This window comes from Miscanthus floridulus, chromosome 5 (genome assembly GCF_019320115.1).
Source record: "Miscanthus floridulus cultivar M001 chromosome 5, ASM1932011v1, whole genome shotgun sequence".
In the NCBI taxonomy this organism is placed as follows: domain Eukaryota; kingdom Viridiplantae; phylum Streptophyta; class Magnoliopsida; order Poales; family Poaceae; genus Miscanthus; species Miscanthus floridulus.
In genome coordinates, this window is record NC_089584.1 from 114,584,645 (window position 1) to 114,604,609 (window position 19,965).

General features: G+C 46.8%; 1 protein-coding gene across 1 annotated transcript; it reads left to right on the forward strand.

Moving 5' to 3' along the window:
- Window positions 1–6,406: 6,406 nt before the first annotated feature.
- LOC136450521 (stomatal closure-related actin-binding protein 1-like) lies at window positions 6,407–17,482 on the forward strand. The gene is made up of 13 exons (XM_066450997.1): window positions 6,407–6,830; window positions 7,548–7,839; window positions 8,404–8,532; window positions 12,566–12,658; window positions 13,025–13,165; window positions 14,143–14,211; window positions 14,358–14,441; window positions 14,548–14,725; window positions 14,921–15,037; window positions 15,417–15,475; window positions 16,347–16,481; window positions 16,805–16,954; window positions 17,057–17,482. Exons 2-13 carry the CDS (start codon window positions 7,558–7,560, stop codon window positions 17,090–17,092), a joined length of 1,473 nt encoding a protein of 490 aa, XP_066307094.1. The 5' UTR covers window positions 6,407–6,830; window positions 7,548–7,557; the 3' UTR covers window positions 17,093–17,482.
- Window positions 17,483–19,965: the final 2,483 nt, after the last annotated feature.

The following is a 19,965-nucleotide window of genomic DNA, read 5'->3' on the forward strand; positions in this document are numbered from 1 at the left end:
TTGCGTATTTATGCAGAGACAAGACGAAACCACCGGGCGACGAAATCGGGGAAGTTTCCCCCAAAAAATCCGGCGCGGTTATCCAGATCCGGTCTTACCGCCCACGCGCCCACTCCCTCCTCATTAAATCGCGCGTGCAGATACGTCCCGTCGGCTGACGCCACGTCGCGTCCAACCGCAGTAGCAGCGGGCGCCGTTTCGCCTCCCCGAAAAAGCCGCCTCAAAAGACGCGCCTGCCGTTATTAAGCCGTAGGGAGAGAAATAACCCCCCCGATTCCTTTCAGGCAAAGGAACTGGGCACCGAGCCCGCTACGGTCCAGGGGTTCGAAGGCTGGGCCCTTAGGGGTTTCGACAGCCGCCCCAGGGCGACAGAGTCAGGGGCGACTACGGGCGAGCCTATACGAGGCCGAGGCCCAAGCAAGCGAAACGCTTGGGACGCCCTGTGTCGTGTCCGAGACCGATAGGGAGGTCTCCGAATGGGATCCCACCGTAGGGAGGCACCGAGCCACCGAGGCCCAGCGAACGGCCTCGGCACCCACTAGAGAAACCCTCCGGTAATCTTGGAGCGCGTCTCTGGACCGCTAGCCGACCCCCAACGAACGGGGTACGGGCCTCCACTCGGACTTACCCGATAACAGCTCACCAGAAATGCCGTCGCTCGCGCCCACCGAGGGTAGCACGGCATCTTCCACCCCTCCTTCCGAGCGAAAAGGAAGCGCGAGGGTCGAATAAAAAGTCAGAAGAATCCCTGACGGCCCTCTTGCCCCGCGCAGAGGCTAAGGGACTCTTCCTGCAAAACATTGCCGAGGCCCAGCGACTTAGGCTCGCACACGAGGGGGCTCGGCAAAACAAACCCTCCTTCCGAGCGAAAAGGAAGCGCGAGGGTCGTTCAAAAAGCCAGAAGAACTCCTGACGGCCCTCTTGCTCCGTGCAGAGGCTAGGGAGCTCCTTCTGCAAAAGACGCCGAGACCCCGCGACCTAGGCTCGCACCCAAGGGGGGCTCAGCAGACAGACCCTCACGCGCGAGGGGCGAACCAAAAGCCAGGGGGACCTCTGACCGCTCTCTCACTCCGTGCGAGAGACTCGGGGGCTCCTCCTGCAACTTTGCCGAGACCCAGCGGCTCAAGCTCGCACACGAGTGGGCTCGGCAAATAGCCCCCCCGTCCGAACGAAAAGGACGTGCGGGGGACGAACAAAAAAGTCGGGAGGACCCCTGACCGCCCTCTCGCTCCGTGCAGAGGCTCGGGGGCTCTTCCTGCACCCAAGATAAAGACAAAGCGACCCAAGCCCGTTACGGTCCAGGGGTTCGAAGGCTGGGCCCCCAGGGGTTTCGACAGCTGCCCCAAGGCAAAGGAGTCAGGGACGACTACGGGCGAGCCTGTACAGGCGCGCCCTGTGTCGTGTCCGAGACCGGCAGGGAGGTCTCCGAATGGGATCCCACCGTAGGGAGGCACCGAGCCACCGAGGCCCAGCGAACGGCCTCGGCACCCACTAGAGAAACCCGCCGGTATTCTTGGAGCGCGTCTTCGGACCGCTAGCCGACCCCCAGCGAACGGGGTACGGGCCTCCACTCGGACTTACCCGATAACAGCTCACCGGAAATGCCATCGCTCGCGCCCACCGAGGGTAGCATGGCATCTTCCACCCCTCCTTCCGAGCGAAAAGGAAGCACGAGGGTCGTACAAAAAGCCGGGGGAACCCCTGACGGCCCTCTCGCTCCAGGCGGAGGCTAAGGGGCTCTTTCCGCAACATCGTCGAGGCCCCGCGATCCGAACTCGCACCCACGGGCCCGGCAAACACAATGAAAACGCCTCACTCGAAAGAGAAAAAAGCCTCTGAAGAAGTGAAATCACTCCTCCAGGGCCTCGGGGGCTACACCCGGCGGGTGCGCTCGCGCGCACCCACCAAAACCTCGAATACAGAACACCATCCCAACAGGAACTATCAAGAGCCAATTCTCGTCAGAACCTCAGGGGGAGTGCCTCCACTCCCCCCAAGGCTCGGAGGCTACTGTCGGATACCGTGAGAAGGGGTACCCTAAGCAAGACCCAAAAAACGACTGCTTAGACTTCGTAAAGATCGAAACCAGCTAAACACCGCTGGCCTCGGTCGATTCTCCGACTCGCCCGAGGCCCCATCACCGCTGGCTCGCCCGAGGCCCCATCGCCGCTGGCCTCGGCCGATTCTCCGACTCGCCCGAGGCCCCCTCACCACTGACCTCGAGCAATTCCCCGCCAAAGGCCTCGGCCGGGCCACCGACCCTCCGTCTCGCGCGAGGCGGGCTCGGCAGCACTCCGCTGCCTCTTCCTTCTCCCGTCCCTCTGACAAAACGTCGTGTCGCATTAACTCAGCCAACTGCTGCCCCTGACATCGGCCGCATGCTCGGCACAGTACAGCGGAATGGCCGACGGGACAGGAGGCAGGACTGGGCAGGGGTTACCCACCACTATACTAACCACCATGCACATGGTTGACGCCCATGCCTCACTGTGCTGCCAACTCCTGCTCCGAGGACAACGCAGCGTGGGGAGCCACGTCTGGGCTACTGTGGCCTCGGAATCAGTACCCAGGACCAATAATTCCCTCCAAGGCCTCGGCAGTTTTCTTCAGGGGCTCGGCAGCCTGAGGACCCATGTCCGCCGAAGCCCCCCACGATGGCTCGGTCTCGGCATCTGCAGAGCCGCTGCTCCCTACGACGTCATTGCACGGTGACCAGCACGTCGCCCGCCATGTCCTGCATCAAGCTGTACTGGAGCCCCACGACGCACAAAATCGAGTATGACCGGCGCGTCACTTCTGCACGACAAGGACGGGGCCACTCCATCGACCATACCACAACAGTGGCCGGCTACAGGGCTCGGACACGCCACCCCATTTACAGAAGCGCTATGTAGCAACCTATGTACGGTCCCAGTTCTCCCTTAGAGTATAAAAGGGAGGGACCGGGGCCATTTCTAGGGAGGAAGGCAGAAAGACGAACACACCGATAGAACTACGCACTCCTACGCTGCTTGGGAACAACGCCTCAAGCAGCCCGCACCACCCACGCCGAGACCTGGGGCTAGCTCCCTCTCTCACCTAGCTTGTAACCCCCTACTACGAGCACTCCGGTGCAAGGAATACAAGATCGATCTCTCGGACTGGACGTAGAGCCTCGATTGCCTGAACCAGTATAAACCTTGTGTCTCTTTGCATCACCATCCGGGATTAGGGGCACGCAGCATAAATTCACTCGTTGGTTGAGGGACCCCTGGTTCCAAAGCACCGACACATTTAGAGTTCATAATACTAGAGTCAAAGTGTTGTTTTTTCATTTGACCAAATTTGACTTGGTCAAACTTGCTCAAATGAGACACTAAATGACCTCAGATGAAAAAACTCTGAATACCAAGTTTGATCATCTCAGCAAGATCTACAATTGTTACATAGCTCATTTTCCCATTTGAGAAAGTTTTATCAAACACTAGTCACAAATTCTTGAATCTCATACAGACTTTCTAAAACTATGTCACACACTTGTGAAATTTGAACTACATTTTGTTCAAACTTTCTCAAATGAAAAAAATGGCCTATATAAGGATTGTAGATCTTGAATCCATGACCATGACTCCATGAGACCCATGAAGCCATGAGCTTGGCTATTTCTACTCATGCCGCGAAGATTGGTGCTTGTATGATGTTTGATGTATGATGTATCTGTATCTTTATCTTATTTGTTGCTTTACTCTTTAGTCTTTCGGCTTAATCTAGATGGATTATGGACTCATAGAGTGGTGTAATGGTTTGCGCACGTATGATATATATATATATATGCTGCTTTTACTCAATATCCGAATAGATATTTGTATCCGACCTTCTTCGAATCCGATTCATACCGTATTCGATACTCATTATTCGTATCCGTAACCGAGTCAATCCGTATTCGTATATGTATCCGAACGCTATCCGTGTCCGAATCCGAATCCGAACAGAAATATGAAAACAAATATAATATGAGTGATATCCATTCGTATCCGATCCGTTTTCATCCCTACCTATACCTATCTTAAACTTCAAATGCATCATGCTATTCTCTTCGGCAGCAACGACAAACAACCTTTTCTGTGCTTAACTCACTACTGTCTGCACCATAAAAAGTTAAATTTCTCTGTCCTCCTCTCTAACATAAACAAAATAGCTGAGATTTTTGTTTGGTTCGTGAAAATGTAACACACTATTTGATCATGGAGGAGCATAGAAAGCAATTCTTGTGTTTGGTTGATGCCAGGCCGTAATCAGATATTGGCCTATATATTCCCCGCTGAAAAAGTGTGCTATTTCAATGGCCGGGCCATAATTAGATAGGAATACTGGTACCTAACAATGACCATCCATTTTCTATCGCAGTTTGTGGTGAAGCTGACAAGGTGCGTCATGTTGTTCCATATGAAACGAGTACGACGAAGTTAAACCGCAAATTTAAAATCTAAAATGTCTTATTAATATTTAATAGTTCATTCATGACTGAGACTAAAAAACAAAGTTTGATAACAGACGCTGGACCATCCATCCCGACGATATTCCCGTTCGACTTATCCCATATTCAATTTATTCGACTTTGTTTTTTAGTTAAAATAATGTTTCTCTCTCACAACAATTCAGCTAAAACAGTATTTTTTAGCCAATTTCAATCAAAATTTTGTCAGCCGACTCAGCCTCGGTCAACAGTTGATTCCACCGCGAAATCTCTAGGGCCTCGGCGAGGCCGACTCCCGCACCGCCCGGCCACGTACGCGTCGCTGCCTCCCTTGCGTGCTCGAGCCGAGCCAAACGGTGCGCTGCCGAAAGGGTTGGTGCTGGTCGTTTCGTGCAGCTGTCAAGTTCGTGCTGCGTGTCGTGTCGCGGTCCCAAGTACAAATACGCTGAAGGTGTCTCTGTCTCCCTTTGGTTGAAAAAAATCCCAGCACAACTCTACTTTTGGTTCGTCTAATAGCTACTAAATTTAGTAGTTTTTAATTATTTTAGTAACTTTTTAACCAAACGCTATGACTAAAAGCTAGTAAAAAGGCTTTACTCCTCTCTAGTAACTCTAGAGTTACTAAAAGTGACTAAACCGTTTAGTAGCTACTAAAGTTTAATAGCTCAAACCAAACACCTTCTAACGCCGAACTCGTTCATACACTATAAAAAATAGCGCCTGAGTGCGCACGTATATGAACAACATGATATATTATCAATCACTTATTCCCTTTTTGATAACACGATGGCCTTGTTCGTTTGTCTTATAATCCGTATTTTTCAGCTTGTTTTTTAGTCGGAACCGTGTTTTTCTTTTATAATAAATCAACCAGAATAGTATTTTGGTTTATTTTTTCAGCGAAGCGAACAGAACCAATGAGTAATTCTGTTATCATGACACTGATTGCTCATTTAGAAGACGGGCAGGCAGAGAACATCTCGAACGACAGTCGTTAGTTCAAATTTAGAATCGCTTCTTGAGAGTAGAGACGGAGGTATTTTTATGTTGACAACCCGTGATACTCCTACCAGGCTTACCATTTGTTGGTAGAAAAAAAATCCCAGCCGGTCAGCTCTGGAGTCTGGACCTGGTCCGGCAATCACCAAACCAAAGGTGGTCCCACGTTTCAGTGACTGTCCACCTCATCAACATTTTTGTAGTAAAAACCTAAACAAAACCCCCTGTTTTTTTAATCGTTCGTTAGTCACCGCAGCAGTAGCCAGGGCTGAACAAAATACTCACGCCCCCTTGTCATCGCTCGTGGCCGGCTCTGGTCGGCTCGACTCAACTCGTTTTAACTTTTTTTACGAGTTAAGCTGAAAATCTAGCTCGCTATTTTAACGAGCTAGCTCGTAGCCTGCTCACGAGGTAAAATAAGCTGAGACCTATCAACCCACGACTATAAATTCAGAAGATGATGATGCTGACCTAGAAGTGTACATATGTTCTATTGGTATGTAATCCTTATTTTCAGTTGTTTATATGAATTTTAATTTTTAATTATTGTGGTACTTAAATGTTGATTTTATGGATTATTTACGGGGAGAAGATGATAATGTTGACATTGAATCTGGACTTTACTAAGTTTGTAGTGGCAAGCAACTAGTTAATATGCAGGAACTGCATAATCATGGATAGACCAGCTATGTTGCATAATTGATACTTTTGATAAACCTGATATGTATTAATTATGTATAATTATATAATGATAGACGTCACCTTCTGTAATTAATATAGCATAAATATTATAAACATATACTCCGTATGTCATATTATTTTTTATAGCCGGCAAGCTAAATGATGTAGCTCGAACTCGATAACGAACCGATCCGACTAAGCCCATCTGGCTCGTTAGGCTAGTTAGCCGGCTCGAGATGGACCGAGCTTACTGCTACAGCATCCGTAGTGTTCCTTCCCTCGCCCTTCCTTCGCCTCCCTTCCTTTCGCTTCGCTTGCTTCTCTCCTTTGCCGTCCCGTCGTCGTCTCCTCGTGGCGCATCAAGAATTCGAACCCACTTGTCAAAGGGAATCCCATCCACGAGATCGAAAGCAACAGCAGCCGATTATTAAAGCCCCGCTTTTTCAAAAGCCGCAAGGGCTACTACAACCCTAGTAGTAAATTGGCGGAAAGGAAATTCGTCTCCTCTTCTCCGATTCCAGGCGCAGTTGCGTGCTCGAGAGGGGGCGCAGAACCTAGAAGGGCCCCCAGCGCCCGGCGCCGGCGCTTCGCTCACTCTGCCACGGTTCCTCCGGCGGCCGCTCCTCTGCTCGTCTGCTGGATTTGAGCGGGGATTTAACCACACGCGGGTTGGATTGGTACTGCTCTTTTGCTGGTAAGTGCTCACGCTTCACAGCTTGCTTCCATTGGGTGGATTCCCTGTTCTAAAGGTTGCTGTTGTCCGGGCGACCTTTTGTTTGCTGTGACTGAGAGCAATCAAATAAAAAATTTCTCCCGTTCTGCCCGTTCGCTTAGTTGTGGATTTGTGCGCTGAGTGTTTTCCTGCCAATCTATCATGTTCTTAAGCCTTGAACATGGATCTAGCAAACGTGCTGGTGCTGTTTTTCCACCAAACATATTTGGTGTCCATAATTCGACTGAATCTGTATGCTCTACTCTTAAGTCTGGCCTGGGTATTTTGAGTCTAGCTTTTGCCATGCTCTAACCAATCTTAGTTGTCCTTGTGCTAGATAACAGCTATTTATATTTTATAGTCTATAAAGGTTGTTGCTTTATCTTCTAAAATTTAATGTAGCCTTAGTGTTTGCAGTTGTGAGGCTCACTCCTGTCCCTACTCCCTAGTCCCTAGGATGCCAATTTCGTAAGGTTTAATGGGATAGATGCTACTAGTTGCTAGGATGAGTGGAATTAACTTCCTGATGTAACTGTTCATATGCTCTTTTGGCATCTGAACTACCGTGACATAAGAAAAATGAATTGGAATTGCTTCACGTTTGAAATCTTCACCAGCTTTAGCTGTGCCTTGTTTTTCAAGTTTTTGGTATGTATAAAGCACTGAGGATATATATGTTCCTGGTCAATTTGTCATCAGATCACCACACATGACAAGGGTCATCCATGACTCCGGAGATGACATGCAGAAGGAGGCACTTGATTTGGTCTCATCTGATGTTAACTTTCCCAAGGGACATTTCCCAGACTACAGGATTGGACCAAACAACCAAATCATTGATCCAGAGGAGACACATGAGGCTGTACCTCTCAAGGAGATTGTTGCAAAGGAAACAGCGCAGTTGCTAGAGCAGCACAAGCGCCTTTCTGTGCGTGATCTCAAAGAGAAGTTTGAGAAGGGTCTATCTGGCGCTTCCAAGCTTTCTGAAGAGGTGTTTTCCTCAGTTTGCCTCTACTTACTTTTGTCAATGGTATCTCATAGGAAATCTAAAGCAAAGATGAAAGCTGTTGTTATCAGCAACTATATTGTTATTGGAGATTCTGCAGTAGTACCTCTCATCTAATGATGTTAGTCATGGTTAAAGCATTGCCATTTAGTGAAATGATAACAGGATAAAGATTCAGATCGTGTTCAAGTTATCTACCAGTAACCGTATTAAGTTGGCCCTCATCCTCATATAGTATCTGTGGCATGCTCCAGAGCTCAGTTTATTACTTCTTTTTTCTCAATCTTTATTTCTTGTTTAGACCACCTTCAGAAGTACTTGCCGCTTTGGCTTTCTTTCCTGAAACTGCTCTGCAACAGCATATTGTTAAGAAGAAAATGTATAAACACATGGGAAGTGAAATGCAAAGTTCTATGAGCTGCAGCGATGTTCTGCATCTTACTTTGATAGTTGATAACTTAGAAGTTTGTTAATGAATATCAGTTTCTACTGTTATTGTACTCCCATTAAAATGGAATTCCATTCTGAAGTTGTTGCCTCATGTTTCAGGCTAAGCGGCGAGAAGCCGCTTCATTAGACAGGCAGGTTCTTCTGAAGAAGCTCAGAGATGTTCTAGACACACTGAAAGGCCGTGTGGCTGGTCGAAATAGAGACGATGCTGAGGAAGCTATCTCACTGGTTAACCTCTTCTCTTACAAATTTCTGGACTTACCAATAACTGCCTGCTGTTATAAGCTTCTTGTAGATCCATTTTTTGTTCAAAGTGGACCCCTTTTATTTTTGTAAATATCCCTTGCTTGAGGTTAGTCATTAGTGTTCCAGATAAAGGCAAGGACCTTATAAGCTATCCAAATTGTAGCTGTTCCTTTCATCCTTGCTATTCCTTAATCTATGTTTGCCTAAACGGCCCATTTAAACAACGAAGGCCACCCGTTTCGTTTAGGCCCTAAACGGTGAATTAAACGGTTGGACCGTTCAAACCGTATAAATGGTATAAACAGAATCGAGTTAAACATGATTAAATGAGCTAGACGACCATTTAATTCAATATTTAGTCAATAGGAGGATTATGACTACAATATTTAGCACCCAACTAATTAACATCTTAAGTATATGAGGTGCAGTGGGATTTAATTTTCTTCCAAAAAAATATTTGGTAGAATACTTATTTTTTACATGTGTAGATATGTATACTTTCTAGCATATTTGATTTTTACATACATAAATATGTATATTTTAGTGTTACTATACAAAACTGTTTGGGCTGTTTAAATCCGTTTGAACACCGTCTAAATGGCCTAAATGCTAAACAAAGGGTGACCGTCTAAATGGCCTAAATGCTAGGTTTTTGTAGGCCGGTATTCATAAGACAGGACATGGGCCGTACCATCAGAGGTGGCCCAGCCCACAAGATCAAGGCGTGCACGGCATTGGTCGACGTGCACCGCAAGATATTGTATAGTATCAAATAGGATACTTTCCTTGTAACCCTACCCCTACAGAGTATATAAGGAGAGGCAGGGGTCCCCTAGTCGACATCTACATACATCTCATATTCAATACAACTCAACAAAGACACAGGACATAGGGTATTACGTCGATCACACGGTCCGAACCTGTCTAAATCACTGTTTCTGCGCGTTGTGTCACCATCTAGTTCCTGATCACGCTCGCCTCTACAACAAATCTACCATCGTGGGATACCCTTTGGTGGACTGCCGAGCATCTTTTGTCGACAGTTGGCGCGCCAGGTAGGGGTGTGCGTGTTGATCCATGGCGAACCAGATGGCTTACCTCAAGATCAACGGCGTCGTCGACTCGTCGTCTTATTGTGGTGATCGTCGCCGCCACAATACGACAGCAGCATGATGCTGATTTCTTCAGATCGGCGCAACACGACGTGACGTGCACCGAGACATCTAGTACTGCGTTCCGCAAGAATCGATCCGGTCAATCAGACTCGGTGGCGTAGTTGGTCCCGCTTCATTCGGCTCAAGGGATGGGTTATCGGTCTCCATGGCAGCCACAAAACGCGGCGCCCGCCTGAAGGTCTACGACAGCAGATTTACATCATGGCTCCGGTCGGCCATTGCATACACCTACGATCTACAGATGCCATGCAAAGCTAGTTGAAGTAATCAAGATAGGCAGCTTGCGTGTGCGTATACGATCTACATGCATGCAAATATGCAAATACAGATCGACAAGGGCACACGCATGTGCACATGTACACGTACGTGTGCATGCATCATGTCGCCGCAACCAAGCCAAGAACTACAGTCTTGGAGTCGAACAAGCAAGCCGCCTGAGCCACCAAACGAGCCACTTATATAAGGATGACGTCGCCCAGGCTACTTACTTTGACCACCTGCCGCGTCGCAATGATGATCACCGCAAAGAACGACGCGGTGACAACCGCGACCGCTGCCATGACGACAGTTCGGAAAGCTCGAGGGCCGGGCAATTTCGTCAACGCCGACCAGATAACGCCATACGCCACTGACCAGACGTTCTGTCTAAAGCTAAGTCGCGCTTTAATATTCTTCTAAATATTCTCCAATATTCGTATATCGCTATAATGTTTTCTTCGAGCTGTTTTCTCCATGTTTGCTCTCCAAACGATTTTGTTTCATGTATACCATCTTCAAGATGACATACAGCTAAGTCTAAGGCAAATCCCCGAACAGTCATGTTGATGCTCGGATGTCCCTAGAGACGCTCCTGTCTCCGGCTCCTCCCTACACGTGCACGAGCGTCTGCCCTCTGCGTTATGGGTGGTCGGTAGCGGCTCCTTAGTGACGCTTTGTTCTTTCTACATGCACACGGGCTCCGCGCTCCGCGTTATGGTTAACGGGCTAGCTAGGGCTGGAGACTCAGCTACACACAAACTGGTCGGACGGTTTGTATTAAATATAAATACATCTTCAGAATAACACTAAGTGTTCACACCAACTGATGGCCGAGCTGCATACGTTATTTCATCACCATTGCTGATTCTTCTCTGGAGTTCATATATTTTTACATCATGTACTACCGGTTCTACATATTTGTATTGCAGGATCATCGTCCAGGTGATCGGACCACCTGGTGCTCGGACTTCACCGATCAACTGGTCGAACCGCTAGGTTCATGGACTTCGTCGTCGATCAGTTGATCGGACTGTTCGCCGGTCGCTTCTACTCAATGCTCACTTCGCCGCCGACTAGTTGACCGGACTGTTCGTCGCTCGTGCTTCATCGCCAGCTACGCCGTGGACTCCTCAGTGTTCGGACATTGCCAGCTACGCCTGGGACTCCTCGGTGTTCGGACATTACTAGCTACACCGGGGACTGCTCGGTGCTCGGACATCGCCAGCTACGCCGGAGACTCCCTTAGTGGTCGGATCTTGCTACGTCTTATTGTGTGCTATCAAGCTGTTCCATGCTGTTCGGATCAGGGTGATGATCTTGGGCAACACGTCTGGGGTCTTGATACGCGCATGTCAGATGACGTCGGCAACCTTTCGGACTTCTTTTCTTTGACCCTGCTACAAGATTCATTCTTCATCTTTCAGCAGGCTCGGGGACTAAGTGGCTACACTTCACCTGACGGTGAATGTGGTGCTTATTTCTTGATTTACCCTCCTTATTGACGGAGTCTAATTGGCTACACTTCTCCTAAGTAGAAGAAATTTTAAATTTTATCTTGAGCCCCTTACATCCTTCTAGCAAGCCTTACTTGGCTAAGTCTGAGGTCTCCAAACCAGTTAAACTGGTCGGCATTAACTTTCACCGCCCAGGTCACCAGTTAAACTGGTCGGCTTCGACCTTCACCGCCCATGTCACCAGTTAAACTGGTCGATTTCGACTTCCACTGCTCGGATCATCAGTTAAATTGATCGGCTTCACGTCAAAGTGCTCGGACTTGTTCAAGACAGTGTTGCTCAAAGGATACAAGGCGCTCGGGGACTAGCTGTGGGGGATATGACCCCCGGTATCCATAAGACAAGACATGGACCGCACCATCAGAGATGGCCCAGCCCACAAGATCAAGGCGTGCACGGCACTGGTCGACGTGCACCACAAGATATTGTATAGTACCAAATAGGATACTTTCCTTGTAATCCTACCCCTCCAGAGTATATAAGGAGAGGCAGGGGTCTCCTAGTCGACATCTACATACATCTTATATTCAATACAATCCAACAAAGACACAGGACGTAGGGTATTATGTCGATCAGACGGCCCGAACTTGTCTAAATCGCTGTCTTTGCGCCTTGTGTCACCGTCTAGTTTCTAATCACGCGCACCTCTACGACAAATCTACCATTGTGGGATACCCCTCGGTGGACTGCCGAGCATCTTTTGTCGACAATTTTATTGTGTTGTTATAAACTTGTAATTATAAATAGCAACCTGCGAAACAGTTTGCAAGATGAATATATTAGTCTTGAGATCCTTTTGGCATGCATCTGTAGTTTCTTTGGACCTGTTCTTGAGATTTTTTTGGAGTATTTCTCTATTTTCTCATTCTGTATAGACAGGGAGTCAAGGACTATGTTCTCACACGTCATTCCTCTTTTGTATCCAATTTACTTTTCAATTATGCCTGCCATAGTGCCCTGTCCATATTACATTCAGATTGTAAATGTCCCCCCCCCCCCCCCCTTCCCCCTTTATGCTACCTTTAGCTGGAGAAATGCTTATGTGATTATGCAATCATTTGCTATCAGGTGGAGGCTCTAGCTGTCCAGCTGACACAACGAGAAGGGGAATTAATTTATGAGAAGGCTGAAGTAAAAAAATTGGCTAACTTCCTTAAGCAGGTCTGCTGCAGTTTTTTGTTAGTATCCAATTAGCTTTGCAGACTTTTTAATGTGCTACCTGAGAAGCTGAGTTGAGGCTTCAAAGAAGACTGCTTTCTATCTGTCAATATGTTATGATATAAACATGACAGGACAGCTAGGTACCATGCCCATGTTTCCAGTGGAACGTAATGTTCTTATTTTTTAGAACACCAAGAAAGTTTCAGTTTCTCATGATTTTATAACTTTCTTTTAGTTCCTTTGATTGTGGTATGCACCAGTAGCAGCCTAGGAGCACCCTTTTTTTTTGAGACTTGGTAGGCTAGCCTAGTTGAACCTTTAGATTTACATTTACCAGACTGTCACAGTGTCACATTTGTATTTTAGGCTACTGAAGATGCACGCAAAGTAGCTGAAGAGGAAAGGGCTCTTGCGCTTGCTGAAATTGAAAAGGCTAGAGCTGCGATCGAAAAAGTCGAGAAAGCATTGCACGTGCATGATTCTGCGTCAAGTAGCAAAGAGAAGGAGGTACTTCTTTATTTCAAATTGAACTTGGATGTTCGTTTGATTTGTGTCTCTTGTATCATTTATTGCTAGTTACCATTGGCATCCCTTGGTGTATGCTTTTCGTGGACGATGTAGTGCTCGTTGATGAGGAGTGAATCAGAAACTAGAGTTATGGCGGGAGACTTTGGAGTCCAAAGGTTTTAGACTCAGTAGAATTAAAACTGAGTATATGAGATGTGACTTTGGCACTACTACTCGGGAGGAGGAAGATATTAGTTTGGAAGGTCAAGTAGTGCCTAGGAAGGATACCTTTCGATATTTAGGATCAATGCTACAGAGAGATGGGGATATTGATGAAGATGTTAGCCATAGAATCAAAGCAGGGTGGATGAAGTGGCGCCAAACATCTGGTGTCCTATGTGACAAAAGGTACCACAGAAGCTAAAAGACAAGTTTTATAGGACGACGATTAGACTTGCTATGTTGTATGGTGCAGAATGTTGGCCTACGAAAAGACGACATGTTCAACAGATAAGTGTCGCGGAAATGCGTATGTTGCGTTGGATTTGCGGTCATACAGGAAGGGATCGAGTTCGGAATGATGATATACGTGATAGATTAGGGGTAGCACCAATTGAAGAAAAGCTTGTCCAACACCGGTTGAGATGGTTTGGACATGTCCAACGGAGACCTCCAGAGGCACCGGTGCGTAGTGGAATCCTAAGCCAGGATAATAACGTGAAGAGAGGCAGAGGAAGACCGAAGTTGACTTGGGTAGAGGCAATAAAAGGAGACTTGAAAGAATGGAATATACCTAAAGACTTAGCCTTAGATAGGAGTGCTTGGAAAACAGCTATTCACGTGCCTGAACCTTGATTGCTTCTGCTGGGTTTCAACTCTAGCCTACCCCAACTTGTTTGGGACTTAAAGGCTTTGTTGTTGTTGTACCATTGGCCCATATTTATTTTGTATCTTGATTTTTGTCCCCTAATAATCAGGAGATAGAGGAACTTAGGAAAGAGGTCCGAGAGGCTAGGAGAATAAAAATGCTACACCAGCCAAGCAAGGTTTGTCTTTGGTTACCCTGGCTTTCTTTTGATATCTTATCAAAGTCTTAATTGGCATGTTATGTATCCTCTGCTGTTTATTAATTTGATGGAGCTAGTAAAAAATAGACTGTCTTCTGATATGTTTATGTAAAAAACAATCATAGGTCATGGACATGGAGTTTGAGCTTCAGGCACTGCGGACTCTTATCTCAGAGAAGACTCAGCTATGCAATCAGCTAAAGAAAGAGGTATCTGCTGTCAGATATATAGGGCAGAGTTTGTACTAGTAGGGTCTTCAAATTTAAGTAATGTTGAGCTGTATGATAATCACTGCCCAACGCTTTTTATTTGTAGCTTGCCATGATCAAGAGGTTAGAAGAGGATAGTTCTGACCTCTTTGAGCTTGAAGGTTCTAATACCCTTGGATCGCAGTTTTGTATTATCCCTCGAGTTGATGGTGCTCCAAACATCGCAAACTGTCCAATTCAGTGGTATCGTGTAATTTCTGGAGGCACTAGAGAACTCATATCGGGTATGTTATCAATAAAGTGCCATGCAGACTAGTAGGACTTCTCTATAAGTCATTCAAAGAAATAGGCTCATCTGTAAATCATTTCTTCTGGTTCTTTTTGCTGCAATCATTCCTAAAGATTATTAAATTGATCTTATTCTTTTGGCATCTCATGCAATCATTCTGTTGGTAAGATGTTGTGAACTCTTCCTGCAGGAGCAACAAAATTTACGTATGCCCCAGAACCGTTTGATGTTGGCCGATTATTGCAAGCAGAGATAGTTCTGAATGCAGACAAAATTATAGTTCAGACAGATGGCCCTATAGATAACGGTTAGTCCTTTTCCAAGGTTTTTTTAAACAGGTTTAAGTCATTTTCCCCATCTGTATTTTTTTAAAAGATTCAATGGCAATCCTAAATGTCATTCTTCCAGAAAATAACTGGAATTAAGTTATCTGAGACATTTACTGTTCTAACTTTTTCCTCGTCGTACATCCCCTTTGGCATTTGTGTCCTATCTGATTTCCTACTATTAAAGTAGAGCTTGATATGACAGTTACCCTATATCAGATAGGGTACTTACAAGCATTGTGATTTATCTTGTCATATTTTATAACAATCATGCAAAAGCAGCAAGCTGCTGGTAGTTTGATACAAGCTTGACATGACTGAAGTTTCACTTAAATAGCTGACTTATTATGCTTTGAACAGCTGCAGGACTTGAACGATATGTGGACTCACTTATGAAAAGGACGGATATTGAGTTCAATGTATGTTCTCATCTTGATTATATGATGTATGGTCTCTTCGATACTTTTTGGAAAACCATCTACGAATCCACCGAAATCAATGATAAATCATTATGCAGTTCTTTATAGCAGCCCCCCAATCCAACTCCCCCAATAAGATGGTAATGGGGATGATCCAATACGACTTTTTGGATTATTGGGGGAGATGCTTTTGTAGATCACCAATAATCTTCCCCATTATGTAGGACCCACCTGTCATATTACAGTTTTTTATTTTCTTTCTTTCTTTTTTCTTTCATTTTCTCTCTCCGCGACAGTGGAGGCAGCCTCATCACCAGTCGCGACCATGGCTGGTTCAGATCCACAGCTGGTTCCGCTGGATCAGATCCACGGCGGCGGCCACGGCGATCTGGTGTGGGCGGTAAGCAGGGAAGAAGACAAAGTGTGACAGTTATTGTGGGCCCCATTTTGTTGGGGTAGATGCAACTTCCCCTTTATTCGAGGGGAGATGGGGGAGATATTGGTGATCACAAGAAAAGGGAGAGCTATTGGGGAGCTGCTGGAGCAATGAAATTGCCTCATCTCGCTCAATATGACAGGTTTATAGGGATGAGGGATGGTATAGGCGAGCTGCTGGAGATGCTCTAAGTGCTGTTTTTTTTTTTTGGGGGGGGGGGGGGGGGGGGGGGGGGGGGGATGTTAGCCCCTAAAATTTATAACATCACATTTGCCCACTCTCAACCGGGCCTCTCATTTTTAATCAGTTGAAGTGGCACTGGGTACTTTATCTCTGTATTTTGCCATGATTATTTATGGTAGAGAAGCAGTGATTGAGGTTTTGATTTAATGTACAATGCTAAGTTGAACCATGGTTCACACTGCTGCTTTGTAGGTAGTAGTAACCCAAATGAATGGGAAGGATTACTCATCCAATTCTGTCCATGTATTTCACATTGGAAAGCTGAGAATAAAACTTCGAAAAGGATGGTCTACAAAAGCAAGAGAGTCATATTCCACTACGATGAAGGTAAATTAGGGCTTAACTTAGATGAAATTACTTCATTATTTGGCATGTTGCCTGTTCTGTGGTTGTAGCGGTAGGCATACTTATAAGTATATTTATAATGATGTTATTTAGATGAATATTGGGCTTTTCCTTCAGAAGTAGTAGTTTGTGGGATTTAATTATGTTTTTTTCCTCATGGGATGGTTGTTGTTGCATGCTTATAGGCATTACTTCATTAACTGCGCTGAGGATCTGATTTTCTGATTTTCAAAAGCAGTTAAGCCTTTTATAGGCTATTTTATGATTAATCTTCTGATAATCTGTTTGTCTTGTTCCATTTACAGTTATGTGGGAGTCGCGGTGGTGGTAATGCTGCAGCTAGGGCAGTTTTCTGGCATGCTCGGAAAGGCTTGTCCTACACTCTAGCTTTCGAAACAGACAGGGACAGGAACGCTGCAATTATGATTGCTCGCAAATTTGCTTCGAACTGCAATGTATGCCATGTTGTCTTGAGTTTTGTTTTACTGTACAAATAATATTCTTTTTCCTATTGTTCTAGAAAACGGCATGGTTTACACCTTTTGATGGCTCTGCAGATCGCTCTCGCTGGTCCAGGCGACCAAGGCACCTGATGAAGTGATCATGCGTGTTTTGACAGCGACACAGTACATAATTAGGGTGTTGGATTGGTTGATTGGGTGCTTGTCTTAGTTTGTGTATTTGTGCTTGTGAGGGTAGAGGTTGTACACTGCGCGAGGCTATCCCCTTTCCATATATCTTATGGAGGCATTGTTTTTGTTTGCCTGCCTGCAGCACTAGTGACGTTCTTGAAGATGTACAAATTGATCACTGTTCTCGTGCCTTACATCTGTAATATTTGAACCAAAAAAGATTGGTCATTATATAGTTTCTCTCGGGTCGGGAACATTTCCTGTTTGAGCTATCAAGAAATCTACAGACAGAGCTGGTCTCGTGGAGTCACCTATTGATATTTATTTAGTGAATCTGTGATGCGTGGATAACTTCGGTGGTCAACATGATTCAGATTTCTGTTTTTATTAATCATCGCTAGAGCATATGAGGTGGCATGACGAACGCTGGAAAGCATGAATATTGTCATGAGAGGAGGGCGACCACACGCTCCGCTGAACTCAAATGTACCACTGGAGCATTACATGACGGTATTTTCTCACTAGTGAATACCGTATAAATAAAATATTCTGAATAATCAAACTGGATGTCAGACGGTCAAGCCTGTAAGGGCAGCAGCAACGCACGCTGTCAAAAGTCAACCATATGCCATACAGACAGTCATCAATTGAGACTAAAAATCTTCTACTGCAAGACATTTTATAAAAAAGCAGCTTCAGTTTCTGTTAGATTTTTTTTTACTGGCCTCGCTCACAAACCGCCTCAGATCAGAAACCGTAGAAGTGCGTGATGAGGCTACTGCTGCTTTGTTAATGGTAAAAAAATACTGTAGCTAACTGATAAGTCGACTGATAATGTTCTCAGTTTCCCAATGAATTATGCACGCTCTTGCTCAATCCATATCCAATCCCTTTTCATCTCGTGACAACATTCGGCTAATCTTATGCATCCTTTCTTTTTTTTCATTTTGAATAAAAGTGGACAGTTTTAACAAACACAAATCCAAGGCTCTGTTCACTTGAACCTATCAGCTGGTTTATTAGAATCTACAGTATTTTTCTCTCACAACAAAATAGCTTCAGTCAGCTTATTAACTGGCTTATGAATCAGCCGAATAGAGCCCAAATCTCAAGGGAAAACTCTGCAACTAGCAAGTGGCTGGTGGCACGACAGAAAGAGAAGAAATCACAGGCTTTGCTGCGTTATTTGCAGGTCGAGTTTTTACAAGGCGATGCCTTTTGGCGGTGTATGGTGCCGCGGGAAGTATTCTCACTAACGGATAAAATACAAGTCAAGCTCGAAGCTGAGCCTGTTCGTCGGGCTGTGGCTTATCGTAAACGATCATAAATTTTTAGCCAGAACAATATTTTTCTCTCACAAAAATCAGCCAGCAGTATTTTTTCACGAACCAGCAACGATACGAACCAGCCAACCGAACAGGCTGCCAATTGGGCGAAAGCGAGCTGACCCACACATTACCATTTCAAATTCACCGTGAAGAAATACGCCGTAGACGAAGCGCAAAACATCCAGGAAAGATAATTTCTTGAGGAGACACCCGACCGAGGCGGCGGAACATGTATGTACTGCAGTCTCGGCGGCTCACATGCAAGCCTAAGCGAGTACGGAGCTCTTGTCCGTGATGAGGCTATCTCTATATGCTAGTGATGACTGATGACCGCTTGGTCATGTGACCAATGCCTCCCTCCCAGCTTGTTCATTGGATGGGCTGAATTTCACTGTTAGACATGCTCTCGTACATACATAGCAGGATTAAGTCCACTTTTGTATCCTCAACTATTGGATTCGTCTAATTTTGACCTCCAGCTACAAAATCATCTAATGTGGGTATCCCAACTATCAAAACCATTCACCTTTAGCACCTGGGCACGAGCAGGGCTGTTTTGTCTGACGTGGAGCAGGTTTGACCACGGCACACTGCCATTGACCATGCCACGCTAGTCTCTCTCTTTCCTGCGCCCCCTCCCAGCGCCGCAGCCGAGTTGTCGGTTCCTGGAAGGACGGCGTCTGGCGAGATGGGAGGGGCAGGCGGACACCGCAGGAGGCGGTCGCGAGCCCGACCTCCCGCACGGGAGCTCCATCCAGGCTCCGACCCTGAGCCGCTCCGAGCTCCTTGTCAACCTCGCACCAAGCCACGACTAGGAGCAGCAACCGCGTCGCCCTGCCTCCACCGACCTCGGCCCTCTGCTGCACGCCAAGTCAGAGACCGTTCTCCACTAGCCAGCAGCGCCACCATGAGCCCCACCTCGATCTCACCGTCCACAACGTCGTTGCGCACAACCTCCACCTTGCCGAACAGTTTTGCCTCCGCACCCACGCGCGCTGGTGCTCGGTGGGGCTGCTGCTGCATGCTCGTGCGCCCGCGTGGCGGCAGCGGCGGCTCACCTGCGAGCGGCTACAGCGTGCGGGCATGGCATCGGTGTGGGAGGCTGGGCTCGTGAGCTTCTGCAGCAGGCGCCCGGGCTAGCGAGCAGGAGCGCTGCTCCCGCGACCATGGCAGCAACGTCGGCGAGAACTCAAAATTCGTGGCTTACCCTTGATGGTTTGTGATGAGATCACGTCCAGGGGCTAGCTAACAACCGGGCGCAGCCATGTGTGTGAGGAATTGGAAAAGGGTGGCGCAGTTGGGACGAATTTGGTCGCGGGGTGAAAGTCAACAACGATGGCGGCGGCGACATTTTATAGTCACCCGGCGTGGAGCAGACAACGGCTTGGGCGGGCTTCGGCAAGCTTCTAGGCACGGCTTGGGCGCCCACTTGCGTGTGGCATTGAAGGCGCGATGCCTCGTGACGAGGCGAAGCACAGAGGTGCTCGGCGTTGATGGCGGACAGGT